The sequence below is a fragment of the Merops nubicus genome, unplaced genomic scaffold, assembly GCF_000691845.1.
Source record: "Merops nubicus isolate BGI_N331 unplaced genomic scaffold, ASM69184v1 scaffold10764, whole genome shotgun sequence".
Lineage (NCBI taxonomy): Eukaryota > Metazoa > Chordata > Aves > Coraciiformes > Meropidae > Merops > Merops nubicus.
In genome coordinates this window covers 28,722-41,907 of record NW_008603608.1, presented here as the reverse complement: position 1 = coordinate 41,907, position 13,186 = coordinate 28,722, and the positions used below count along the sequence as shown (strand labels likewise).

The following is a 13,186-nucleotide window of genomic DNA, read 5'->3' as shown; positions in this document are numbered from 1 at the left end:
CTTAATTGGCTAGGCGGTGTGTATCTCTCCTCTTCTGATAAGGATCATAAGGAATGAGTTCTGCTCTGTGGGGTATCTGTGGTTGTGCTGAAGAGTAAAATTTTTTAGATTGGATGAGGCATATCTGTTTTGATCTCAGTTTTGCCAATTCTGTAGCTCTTAAAGTAAAGCATTGAAAGCAACTTTATTTTTGAAGAGACTGTTCTGACAACAGTTCAGCTGTTCCATTTTAGTTTTCTCCCATCTGTCCTTCTTAATTAGAAGTTACAGCAGCCCTGAAACTGAAGGACAGCTTTTGAATTCCTTCGTCCAGTATTTTGGTGACAGCCTAGGGAGGAAGATTAAAAGAATGCCTTTAATTGAAGAAACTGTGATGCCTGAGGACTCTCTCCTTACTCTGCCTGTAGTAATAATAGGTGAGTTTTTTTTCATTTTTTTTAAGATTCTCTGTCACTGTCATTGCCTTTATAGATCTGCTGCATGAAGTCATTTATCATTAAATAACTAATGCTTAGCATCCTTACAGTGAAGATGTTTAGTAGAGTAATACATGAGTTGTGATTAACAACACCACCATAAAATTACATTACGGGACTTGCTATTGGAATGTATCTGAATTCACATTATGCTTTGGCAAAATGAGCTGCATTATTTGACAGCAGATATGTGAGTCTGAATGGAAAAACTTTTGGATCTACTGTTGATCACATAGGGTTTGATTAATGTTTTATGTCTGCTTCAGGTTGCATGGAGGTTCTTGATAATGCATCAGTATAAATGTATGGGGTCAGATGGGACATCAGAAAGCATGATGTGTGCTGTATGTTGGTGAGATGCTAACCTCACTCATTATTTGCCATTTTCATTGTTGCATCCATCACTAGCGTCTGAATAATGTCCCATCTTTTCCAAAATGAACCCGTCAGTTAAACCAGTTTAAAACAATAAATTGTATTCTTAATTAAGTAGTTAAAGGCTTGTACTTGTAAAATCTTACAGAATAACGGGATAGCAGAGCGCCAGGCTCCTTAGGTACACAGCTTAATTGAGAGTGCTAGGATGATTTGTATTGGGCCAGGGTTTTTCAGCAACAGCTGGTCACCAGCTCCTTACCACCATGACTTGATGAGAGGATAAAGAAAAGATCTGGAGTAAAGGAGGTTTTCAATAATCTAGTCCAAAGCTGTTGGGACTACAGCAAATGGACAGCTTTAACTGTACCTGCAAAGAAGCAGAGATTCTAGAGAATAACCTTTCAGTGTAATGTGCTCACAGGAAATCTCCAGAACATTGAATGATGGGTGTTTGTTCAGCGCCGGGTCACAGAGCTCCCTTCATGATAGCTTAAAATAGTGCTCATGTAATAGACTTATGTGGATGTGACAGACAGGAATTGCTGAGTTCTGCTCCATAGTTGAAGAGCAGCAGTTTTCTGGCGTTTTGTCATCCTTAGTATAGGTCTGCCATATGGTTAATGACTCAGTTTTCACTGTTTAGTTTTGCAAATGTGCATTATGCAAATACCTGTGCTCCATACTTACTTTGTTTAGGGTGCCTTTCTAAGTGCTGGTACCAAACACAGCTGCCTTGGCTATTGCTCCTCAAAAACAAGCAAATTTGCCCAAATGGTTTTTCACAGATAGCCTGGGGACACTTCACAAGCTGATCTCTGTTGGCAGCCTATGGTCACTAATTTGCTGTCCGTCTGAAGACCCTTAAGAGGGATCTAAAATGATTTAATAATGCAGCAGAAGAATACAAAGACAGTTGTAAACCCCCATACACATACACAGTCCACTAGTTAAATCTTCCCTGTGCTGGGATTAAACGTAGTTTTAGCTTCTTGGTGCCACCATCTTCTCATTGCACTATTGTATTAATGACAAAGAAAAAGGTGGTACGTGCTTACTTAATGACAGAGCAGTAACTTACATACTCTTTTCTTTAACTTCATCCCATCTTTCCCTGTGTGATGCCCAATTTAAGACTTTATCCTAAGCTTGTGCTGCAGTTCTGCATAAAGTACTAAGCTGCTGTGGTAATACCAAGTAATTTTTTTGCTGTAGTTGCCTTCAAGAAATTGGCCTATACCTGTTTTTTTCCCCATTTGAATGATCTGGAATTGAAAAATTTCATGCTGGAGCTCTAAATCTTAGAGGATATTCTGTGCTAAACACTTTCATCTTCTGCACTAGTTTTGATCACTACTGTGTAAACACAATGTTTTAAATTTTCAGTCAAATAGCAAGGCTGTTATGATGTTTGAAGTTGATCATTTGCTTTAAGTCTAGACCTGTAAAGCTGTTTGTACTGTAGTTTACTGTTGATCGGGAGAAGCGTCTGCTGCTATTCAAAGAAAATATTAACTGCTCCTTAAACAGGACCAATGATTGTAAATTTAAAATTTGTATTCTAGTAATAATATGTCAGTTGTGATCAGAGTCATTATTGGAGGCGTAGTGTGTAAATAGAGAGATTTATTATTTTTTTCCCCCCAAGGATTTTCTGAGAACATCATAGCGAGCGTAATTGCAGACCTTGCAGCTGAACCTTCATCTTGTGTGTTTTGAGAGCGTATCCACAGGGGAATTTCTTGCCCTTGGACTCAAGTCTGCTCAAAGAACAGGAACTGGGTTTGGATCAGCTCAGCTCTCTGGATGGTTCCAGGGGAGGTCAGGGTCAGTAATTCACCTCAGCATAATCCCATCCTCAGTAAATTCCTTGGTTCTTGCCAGCCTTTGTTTTGGAAACTTTTGTTCTTCATGTGTTTCTTTTTAATCTTATCCAGTAGGAGTAATCTTCAGCACAGCATCCTTGGATATGGGGCACATTTTTCTCTTTCCATTGTGGACTATGATCCTTTACACCCTAGTAGAAAAAAATCTAGCTATGCATTTGTAAAAAGAAACAGAATTCTTTACTGTGCACAAGATAGAATTCTAAAAATAGTTCAGGATTTACTCAGTCATGGGAATGGCTGTGAGAACTGTACGTGTGATTAGAGTGTTTTCACAACTTCCTATGATTTTGTTATGGATGGTTTCAGCGTATTGATAAAATTCTGTCTCACATCGACCTCCTGTGGAGTGTGGGTGACAGGAGAGGCTTGCATCTGTTGTAAGCTTTAAATTCCTGGACTGAAGTGTACCCAGCTGTCCCGTGCTGATCTGGTTGTGGGAGAGTGGAACAGTGTGAGAGTAGGACGGAGCATTTCCACTCTCTGGAAGATTCTTTGTGGACTTTTTTTCAGATGGTAAAAAAAGGAATCAAAACAGTTTGGGAAATAATATAGTTAGGATCACCAATATTTAAACCTTCTGTTCCAGACTTCTGACTGCCTCAAAGATCCCGATGATGGACATTCATGGCTTTCCTACAGTCTTTTTCCAGTGCTGTGTGGTCCTTATAGGACACAGGCACTCTGATACCTTTATTTTTGCCTCCCTATTTGGGTGCAGAAGCTAGATTTAGTAGGAGCCATTGTGCAATCTCACATACTTATCAGGGTTCTAGGCCTTGAGAGAAAACATGCTTATTGACAATTTCTTATAACTTGGCAGTCTCAGCATTTGAAGAGCTCCTCTATAGTGAGCCTCTATGATTTTCCTGTAGCCCATGGCTGTGACCAGTCTGTGTGCACAACATTGTAATAAAGTATGGGATATCCTGTCACTAGGAACTGGAGTGATGAGTGTAGCCTGGTGGAAGAGGAAAAAGTGGTCTACAAGAAAGACACTGAGGTTCTGGAGCATGCCTAAAGGACAGTGAAGCTGGTTAAAGGTCTACAGAACAGATCTTAAAGGGAGCAGCTGAGGGTACTGAGGTTGTTTAGCCTGGAGGGAGGCTCAGGAGAGACCTTATCACTTCACAACTACCTGAAAGGAGGTTGTAGTGAGGTGGGTCCTGTCTCTTCTCCCAAGTAACAAGTGGTAGGACAAGAGGAAATAGTCTCAAGTTGCACCAGGGGAGGTTTATATTGTTCATTAGGAAAAACTTCTTCAAAGAAGTGGTTGTTAGGAATTGGAACAGGCTGCTCAGGGAGGTGGTAGAGACACCATCCCTGGAGGTATTTAAAAGTTGTGTAGATGAGGTGCTTAGGGACATGGTTTAGTGTTGAGATGGCAGCGTTAGGTTAATGGTTGGTCCTGATGATCTTAAAGCTCTTTTCCAACCAAAACAATTCTATGATTCTATGATTGATGAAGAGACTGGGAGTGAACAGGGTGTTGGCAAACTGATGGGTGATTTAGGGACTGGGCCATCAGAAGAGGGAAAAGAGATGGGCATTGGAGAAGTGGGATTGTTAACAGATAATAGAAATAGTGCATGCAGAGGTGATGAGGAAGTGGGGATGATGGGTGAACCCTTGAGATCAAGAGTTGAAACTGTAGGAAGTAAGAGCTAACACCCTAACAATGAGTTCTGTATAAAAACACAGATAAATTAGTAACTTTAGTCCAGAATTTGAGTAGTGTGTGGTAAATACCTTATGCGCCACTCTAGATGGAAAACGAAGACAAAATTCTAAACACTGCCTGATTAGAAGACTGTAATCTTTTCATTCAGTTGATGAGAAAGAGGCGCCATAGAAATAACAGCAGGTACTCGTGTTTACATTCTTTTCCACAGCCCTCACTTCTGAAACTTTAGCTTTCTCTAACTTTCAGTACCTGACTTTGCAACATGAACATTACTTCTGTATTTGCATGTTATAAAAATATGGTCCCCTACTTTGTTTAATACTAGCCAAATAAATAGAAAGAATTACCTTACGGTAATATTTTTGTCCCATCAATTTCACACCTTTAATAATATCTGGAAAGTAAGTTAGACTTAAAATTGAAATAATGCACATATATGAATTATAAAACTCTACAAAGTAAAGGATCTAGAAAGATGTTTGGATTGATATTGTTGCTGAGCAATGATTGTGGTCTCACTTGAGTTTCTGGTCTCCCACTCAGCTTTGATGTTGCTGTTGTGCTCGCTCTGCAACTTCTCATCTGACTTGCAGTCCTCTCCTCCTTGCTTGACTTCCATTTATTTTTTGGGGCAGACCTGAGAAGCGTGTGTTCTGGACTGTCTGTTCTGTGTTTTACTGTCCCCAGAGTAAATGGGAATGCAAAGCTGTCAGGTGGCAATAATAGTCAGGTGTCACTGCGATTGACAGGCAGAGCAGGTCTTATCCATCAGACCATTTTCAATCAAGAATAGTGAATTTTATATACTGTATCATTTAACTCCTTTATATGCATGTTTTTTTCATGGTATAAACAGTCATACATTCATGTATTACTATGTGAGAAAGGTTTTGCTCAGCTCCTTTGGAGGCAGCTCCTGTGGTAGGCTTTATTTTACTATGAAGTTTATCAGCTGCTCTGAATCAGGACAGTGTTGTGTTATCCTGCTTTGGTGTGATTCTGTTGCTGCTTATTTAGTGACTTAGAAATTATAGATGATTGACATTTTTACTAAAAAAAAAGTAACTTCTTTCTTTAATAGGAAATGGACCTTCAGGAATTTGTCTTTCTTACCTGCTGTCTGGATACAGGCCATATTTGTCTCCTGACGCTATACACCCAAACCCCGTCCTACATACGAAGTTGGAGGAAGCTCGACATCTTTCTATTGTTGACCAGGTAAGCTCTGTTTGCCTTCTTGCCTAGCTCTATTCCTACTGCAAGCTGTGTTGTGAACCAGTTGGCTTTCTTCAGTGATCCTGTTTAAAATGCTTTTGCAATTTACCCAAGTAGTGCCATAGGGAAGAAAAAGCTTAATCTCCTGACCCCACAAAGAATTAGACCACTGTGAAGCTCAGTAACTGTGTGCCCTCAACCAGCTAACTTTATATCTTGGCCTCTCTTTCTCCTGCCTGTAAAATAAAGAGCAGTATATACCTTCTTCAGTGGTTTGTAACAAATTCTGTTAGGGCGCTGGGGATGAAAAGCAGTGTATTTTAAGAAGGGTTTATCCAAAGCAGTTCTGCCGATGGCATTGTGGAGAACCACCAATAATAAGTTATTTTGTTATTCTGTTAATGTAAATGGAATCAACTCATGACTATTAGATCCAATCCTGGGGCATGCTGTGGTTTTTGTGGTTCTTCAGGGCTTTTTGTTTGTGGTGTTTTTTTGGTTTTACAATCTGCCCTTTGTCATGTTCTTACTGAGGCACCACTTGATCAGTGTGCAGCTGATAAAGGAATTCCAGCTTTCTTGTCTTAGAATGTTTGGGCACTGTCATCAAAGAACACATGCTGCTAACATACTTCAAGTACACATACTTCAAGTTAAAAACTTCCTAATTGGTACAATTCTCATTAAGACTTCATTTTTAGTAACATCAGGGACATGTATCCTCCATAAACACAACTCATTTTTGTTCTCTGAACGCTGTGCAGCCCTTCAGTGTTGGTGTGGCACTCACAATTGCTCTTGTGCTGTGTTTGTTATCCTCATTCACATCTAATTTTTCTGTTTGACTTGATTCATTAAATACTCTCCATTTTTTTCCTCCCCACCTGTCCATTTGTTTGTCATGTTATCATTGTTTTCAGCTTACCTCGCTGTACTTCTGGTGGATTACTTACTGTGCTGTCACTAACTGTGTTCCTTGCCTGACTCATTTATTTGAAACATAAACATGCTTGTGTGTTTGTAGTGGGGAAGCAGAGGTTGTTTGGATTTGAGTTTTGGTGTTTGGTTTTGTTTTAGTGCTGTGCTCTTTGCGTGTAATGTTAACCTTAAATCTCAAGGTTTATTTTTCTTGGCAGGAGAGCGAGTTGCCTAAAATTTTGGTTATGATTGTTTCGTGTAAGCCCCTGATATTTTCCCAGTTTAGGAAGCTAAACTGTCCTGTCTGGTCAGCAAAACTTGACTTTATGTCTAGTTCTTGCTTCAAATCTCTGTGCACCCTTCAGATATTTGCCATTGCATCATGAAATTTTTCCATCACAACTGGTTAACAAATGCAGAAATGTGAACATTTTGCAAAGTTCTAGAAATGGTTCTCAACATTAACTTTGTAAAATAATCCTAGTTTACATTAATTTTAAAAAATAATACTTGTAACACCTCACTGTTTCAAAATACAATTAAGTTACTGTTGAACTTCCTAAGAGCTTTCAAAGGAGCTTTTTTTACTTTAACACTTAATGATTTTAGATTCCAATTTTGCTTTATTAAAATGGGTATCCTAGAAATACCAGCAATTCTTTATTAATAGCAGTCCATTTTCTATAAATATAAATTACTAAAATAAATTACTAATTATAAATTACTAAAATTATAATTTACTAAGTTGCTCTGATTTGTGAATATTTCTCCCTATATTTCTTTTCCTGCAATGAATTTCAAATACTGGCCTGCCTCAGTATACTGTGTTACTAACGTGATTTTTAAAGGAGTGAAATGCATTATTCAGAGTTACAGAAGAACTGAGTCACGGCAATTATTCCTGAGAAGTGTTTTGATTGAGTACTTATTTGATTAAATGCTTACTTCAAAATGCAGCTTGAACTAATTCTGCATTATGTTGCAGTGCAACTTCTGTACTTCAGCATAGCATGATGGAACAGTAAAAGTTGAGTGAACATCCCACTTTTTCTCCCACTTTAGGACCTGGAGTACCTGTCTGAAGGCCTCGAAGGACGCTCCTCAAACCCAGTTGCAGTGCTTTTTGATACATTGCTTCATCCTGATGCTGACTTTGGTTATGACTACCCACCAGTTTTGCACTGGAAGCTAGAACAGCATAATTATATTCCCCATATAGTGCTTGGTAAAGGACCACCTGGTGGAGCTTGGCATGTGAGTAAAGATTTCATGTCACTTCTAGGCTAACTTGGTAATTTTGTGGTTTGGGATTTTTCTTACTGCCTAAGGCTGTTTTAGATAGTAATGGCAATTGCAGTTTCAACTGCTTAGTTACTAAAGCCTGTGTGTCTTGGGGAGGTGATAAAGGAAAGTAAAAAGTTTCCTTCATGTGGGTGTTTGTGACCATGATTGCTGGTTTATGTGGGCTTTTTAAGTTTAATGAATTATAGCAAAGAGTATTTTCTGTGGCTTTTTTTCTCATCTGCCTTGTTTCTAGGTGCTTTTATACTAAATCTTAAATCTTAGTGTGTTCATATGCGGTTAGTTTAACTTTTTTTTTTGTCTTGTTCTGTATTTTAAATAACTTGCTTTTAGTTTCAGTTTCATATGTTCTCTTGTCACATTCTGCTTTATTAGACCATGTAGTTGCTCATTATAGTATCTAACTGTAACACAAAAATAGTTCATCAACACTTCATATAATGTCCTGGTATTATGTTATGTTCTAGCACTTTATTTCTGGTACTAAATAACTTCAATGAGAGGAACTTCACTGTGTTTTACATAAATGTATCCATTTGAAATGTATCTGATCACACATGGTGGTTTTCCTCCCCATAGTCCATGGAAGGCTCTATGCTAACAATCAGTTTTGGAGACTGGATGGAATTGCCTGGCCTCACCTTCAAGGAGTGGGCAGCTAGCAAGCGCAGGTAAAGACGCTGCGTAACGTATTTGGGAAATCTAGTTGCTATCAGAATCCAGACAATGTTATTTTAAGACCTGGAAAACATTCAAACTTTACAGGAGGTCTTCTTTTGTTTATTAAGTTGCCTGATGACACTGGAGATGATTCTACCGCGTGCGTACTGTGATGGGGAAGAAACAGACAGTGGTTGGCCAGAGCAATTGCTCTGAGTGGATGAAAAGCATGCCCCCTGGCAGTGGTGTGTTTCAGCAGCACACCACAGTGAAGCACTGGTACTGTAGGCAGCTCTGATCAGCGCTGAGGGAAGGCTTGAGGCAGGAATTTAAAACTTATGGAGGTTCCTCTTTCAACAGGGATGCAGCTGACATTGCTGTGCACGCTAGCTTTCCTGCCTAGAAAGCTGTATATTTTAGTATTGCTTTTTCAGGCAAAGCTGCAGAATATGACACGTTGCTATCTATGAATTTTAATTTTAAGAGCATAATTCAATATTTCCCAGTGTTTTTTTTTTTTTCTAGTAGTAAGTTTCTTAGAAAATTTTTAAAGAAGAAAAATTGCTGTCTTGTACAAGCTCACTGTTTTTACTTCAGTTACACAATTAGTTCATAAAGGTCTGTGTCAGCAGATGAACTTAGAAACTAAGCTTACGTCAGGTGTTCCTAACATTTTAATTTTCCTGACTTCATTCTAGCAAAATTAAAGGAAGTTGGTTTTGTGTCATCTATTGCAAAAGAAGAAGTACTTGGGTCTTTAAGGGCAGACTGTTACTCATTTCAGAACAACACTTGCAGGGAAGAAACCATACCTTTCTTCTTTAATCGCTTTCTTAGATAACCACAGTAATCTTGCCTCCTTACTAACTAAAATCCCATAAGCTGCTTATTATCGGAAGCTAATTTGTTTATATTATAGTTTTCAACAATACTAAAAACAGAAATGCTGACGTGCTATACTACAGTTAAACATGTTTAAAAGTAGTGATGATAATGAAAACTTCTAGCCATGTAGGTTTCCTAAGTTTCCTTGTAACAAGGATCGCACTGTCACGTCATCCTCTTCAATAAATACTTCATCAGGATTTTCAGAGTAGTAACCTGAACATTTGAGAGTACATATGCTATTGTCTTGCTAAACTATGGGACTGCATAGCCTGATTTCTTGTAAATAAGCTTTTAAGCATAATTCAGGGGCAATCCTGAAACTACTGGGATTTTTTGCCTTCTTCCTAGAGCTTATGTCTAAAGAAGCAGCAAAGTTCACACATCTGGTCAAAGTAACTATGTTTTCAGCTTTTTTTTTTTTTTTTTTTTGTAAATGAGAATGCAATAAACATGAGAAAAACATAAATACAATGCCAGGATTTGCAGCACAAAAATATTTTTAATTGGACACATGGACATCATAATCCTGTTTACATATTGCATTAAGTTCTGTGTCATGCTTGCTTTGTTCATTCCTGTGATACAGAACTACTTAATTTGACACTTAATGTACCTGAGGGAGAGGCCTTCTGCAGAGTCAGAGGAGGAATACTTGACTCAAGCAATATACTGAACCTCGAGTTTCAAAATGGGCACTTCACGATTACTATATTTAATCCTAAGTAAGGATTTTATCCTAAGTGTATTCTTACTGAGCACAAGTTTAGCCAGTATTGTGTTGTTGAGAGTCGTGATGATAAACTGGCATCGTAAAACTTCCATACAGACCTACCATGACACTGCAGAGTTTTTTTTACACTTTATTTATTAATCACTGTAGCACTTTACATGGTAAAGGTTTATAAGTGGAAAAAAAATAAAAAGTAAGTTTGTCCTGTGCATCAGGTATCAAGAAAACAAATAGAATGTGCTTAAAGATACCAAACTCGGTGTCAGTTGCACTGAGCAGATTCAGTCCTCTTAGAATTTCACTGTCCTGCGGTCGGCATGTCATATGTGATATTCAAATTACTGAGAAGGTCTAAATATTAACTGGAACTGTTCAATTTTGTTTCAGAAATATAAAAAGTGATCGAGTAATGCCCGAAGAAATAGCTTGTTATTATAAACACTATGTTAAAGTCATGGGCCTCCAAAAGAATTTCAGAGACAACGTTTACATAACATCCGTATCCAGGCTTTACCGAGGGCAGGATGAGGAAGACAGAGGCCAACTGAATGAAAAAATTTCAACACAGCATTTGGACATGGAGGATGGACAGAAATCGGCGATTAAGAGAAACTGGGAAGTCAGAGGTTACCAGCGAGCAACAGATGGTTCTCATGTGCCCTTCTGCCTGTTTGCTGAGAATGTGGCTCTTGCCACAGGAACCTTTGATTCTCCTGGCCGACTGCAAGTTGAAGGAGAAGACTTTCCTTTTGTGCTGCATTCCATGTCTGACTTCGGAGCTGCCATCAGCAAGGGAAAGCTGCGTGGGAAGGCAGACCCTGTGCTGATAGTGGGTGCTGGACTTACAGCAGCCGACGCGGTGCTGTGTGCCTACAACAACAACCTCCCAGTAATCCATGTCTTTCGGAGGAGAGTCACCGATACGAGCCTCATTTTCAAACAGCTGCCTAAAAAGCTTTACCCTGAATACCATAAGGTCTATCACATGATGTGTACTCAGTCCCATGCTGGGGACTCTAATCTACATTCTGCTTACACTAGTTTCCCTGAACACAATGTGCTTTCCTTCAAGCCTGAAATGAAATGTGTTCTTCAGAGTGCCTCTGGACTGAAGAAAATTTTGAAGTTTTCGGTAGCCTTAGTTCTGATAGGTTCTCACCCAAATCTTTTCTTTCTAAAGGACCACGGACATAGCATAGGTCATCACTCTAATCAGCCCATCACGTGCAAGGGGAACCCTATAGAGATTGATCCATACACTTATGAGTGCACTAAGGAAGCTAACCTCTTTGCTTTAGGCCCTCTGGTAGGAGACAACTTTGTACGGTTTTTAAAAGGAGGTGCACTGGGCATTGCACGATGCTTGGCAATAAGGCAAAAGAAGAAACACGAATTGATTGAAGGTGGGGATGGAGGAGGTGATGGAGTACCATAAAGGAGACATTAGAAACTCTCACATACAGAATTGCAGACGTAGTCTAACAGAACACTCACTGGCAGCAAAAGTTGATAGCAGTCACATTTCTGTTGTATACAAGTAACCTGCGCTTGTATTGCTTGGTGAAGGATGCTGATACTACAATACTTGCCTTTTCAAAAGACAAAAAATTGATCTGCTATTACAACTGATCTCTACTCAACTGAAATACCAGAGTGGCTTTACATTTTAGTGTCAAATGTGACAAGATTTTCTTACCGTGAAATTAAACTAATTTCTAAAAGCAGAAAGCTTGCTTAGTACAAAGCCGATTCTTGGTCCCAAAGCAAATCTGGAGCCTTCTGCTTGAAACAAGGATTTTATTTATTTGCCACAGTAATACTTTGAATGAGCACTTAGTAAAATGGGTTTCACTGTAAGAACGATTTCTGTGAGCAAGAAGTATTCATCAGCAGTTAAAATTGTCCTATTTGATAATGGGAATAAAAAAATAAGCACTCCCATTTAATCTTTGACAGAATTTGACACAATCTATTACTGCTTTTTCACGCTATGCCTAGAGATGGGTGAGGGCAGAAAAGCTAACATGAGATGTTCCCCTACAGCGATATGTACATTTCTGAAAATAATCATTAACATAAACAATAAAGTACTGATGTAAGTGCTCTTATTACAGTGTCAATATAATGACTATCTAGTGTACTACTGAAAAATTAAGAATGTGAGAAAACTTAAGTTTTTTTTGCTTCCTGGCTCAGGAAGACCAAATGGGATCACTTGACTGATGAAGGTGGGTGATAGATATTTTCATCTCCCATTTGACCACGTATTGGTTATTTATTTTTGTAGAGCAGCATGTAACGCTTAAACCATTTTAGCCTGCAGGTGTTGGAACTTGAAAAAGGGTTATATCTCACAGCCAGCTAAAAAATAAACAAATGAAACCCAAAACAAACATGCCATAGTTCCTATAAATCTTAAAGCTTGTTATGAAAGACAAAGACTTAACTTCTACCTACCTCTTAATTGAAGTTTCACCTTTCTGCTCCGTAATGTAAGATTCAGATTTCATTTAACAGGTTTTAGAGTAGTTAATCTAAACACGCACATGTGTTATTCACCATAGGTGAACTAGCACCAGCTAGTTAGAAAAGTTATCTTCCAGAACTCTTAATAGATAAAAGTGCTTGGTTTTAACTGATTCTGAAATGTTTTAATTCAGGTCCAATGTGATGGAATAGATGTTATGTTTGGGGCTTTATTTTATGTTGAAGATCACGTAAGTTTAAGGTACTGTATTTGCATCATTTAAAGTCTCCCTATTAGAACTTGAACAGATTTTGAAAAGGAAATTAGGCTTAGACTTTGTGAAACTGCTAGTGCTTGCTGGTTTCCCAGCTGCCTCCCTTCCCTGGGTTGTAGATCCCTGTGTGCAATAAATGCCTGTGCTGTTTGCCTCCTGAAGGACAGGGTTCTGTGGCTGCTGCAGCCCTTCACGCGCCCGAGTGCAGTTACTGAGACTTGGGGTGCAGAATTGGAAAGGTAAAATACAGAAGGATTACAGAATAGTACAGAAGATACTATTTTCAATGGAAGTCTGAAGAAATTTATGAA

General features: G+C 38.7%; 1 protein-coding gene across 1 annotated transcript; it reads left to right on the top strand.

Moving 5' to 3' along the window:
• The first annotated feature begins 265 nt into the window (after positions 1-265).
• On the top strand, positions 266-11,770 carry OSGIN2 (oxidative stress induced growth inhibitor family member 2). The gene is made up of 5 exons (XM_008938724.1): positions 266-416; positions 5,503-5,639; positions 7,617-7,808; positions 8,436-8,527; positions 10,522-11,770. The coding sequence occupies exons 1-5, from the start codon at positions 350-352 to the stop codon at positions 11,567-11,569; spliced, it is 1,536 nt and encodes a 511-aa protein (XP_008936972.1). The 5' UTR covers positions 266-349; the 3' UTR covers positions 11,570-11,770.
• Positions 11,771-13,186: the final 1,416 nt, after the last annotated feature.

Coding starts and splice junctions, on each gene's coding strand:
- OSGIN2 (XM_008938724.1), top strand. CDS start 350: ATGCCTTTAATTGAAGAAACTGTGATGCCTGAGGACTCTCTCCTTACT. Junction 417..5,502: donor TCTGCCTGTAGTAATAATAG/GTGAGTTTTTTT, acceptor TTTCTTTAATAG/GAAATGGACCTTCAGGAATT. Junction 8,528..10,521: donor TGGGCAGCTAGCAAGCGCAG/GTAAAGACGCTG, acceptor ATTTTGTTTCAG/AAATATAAAAAGTGATCGAG.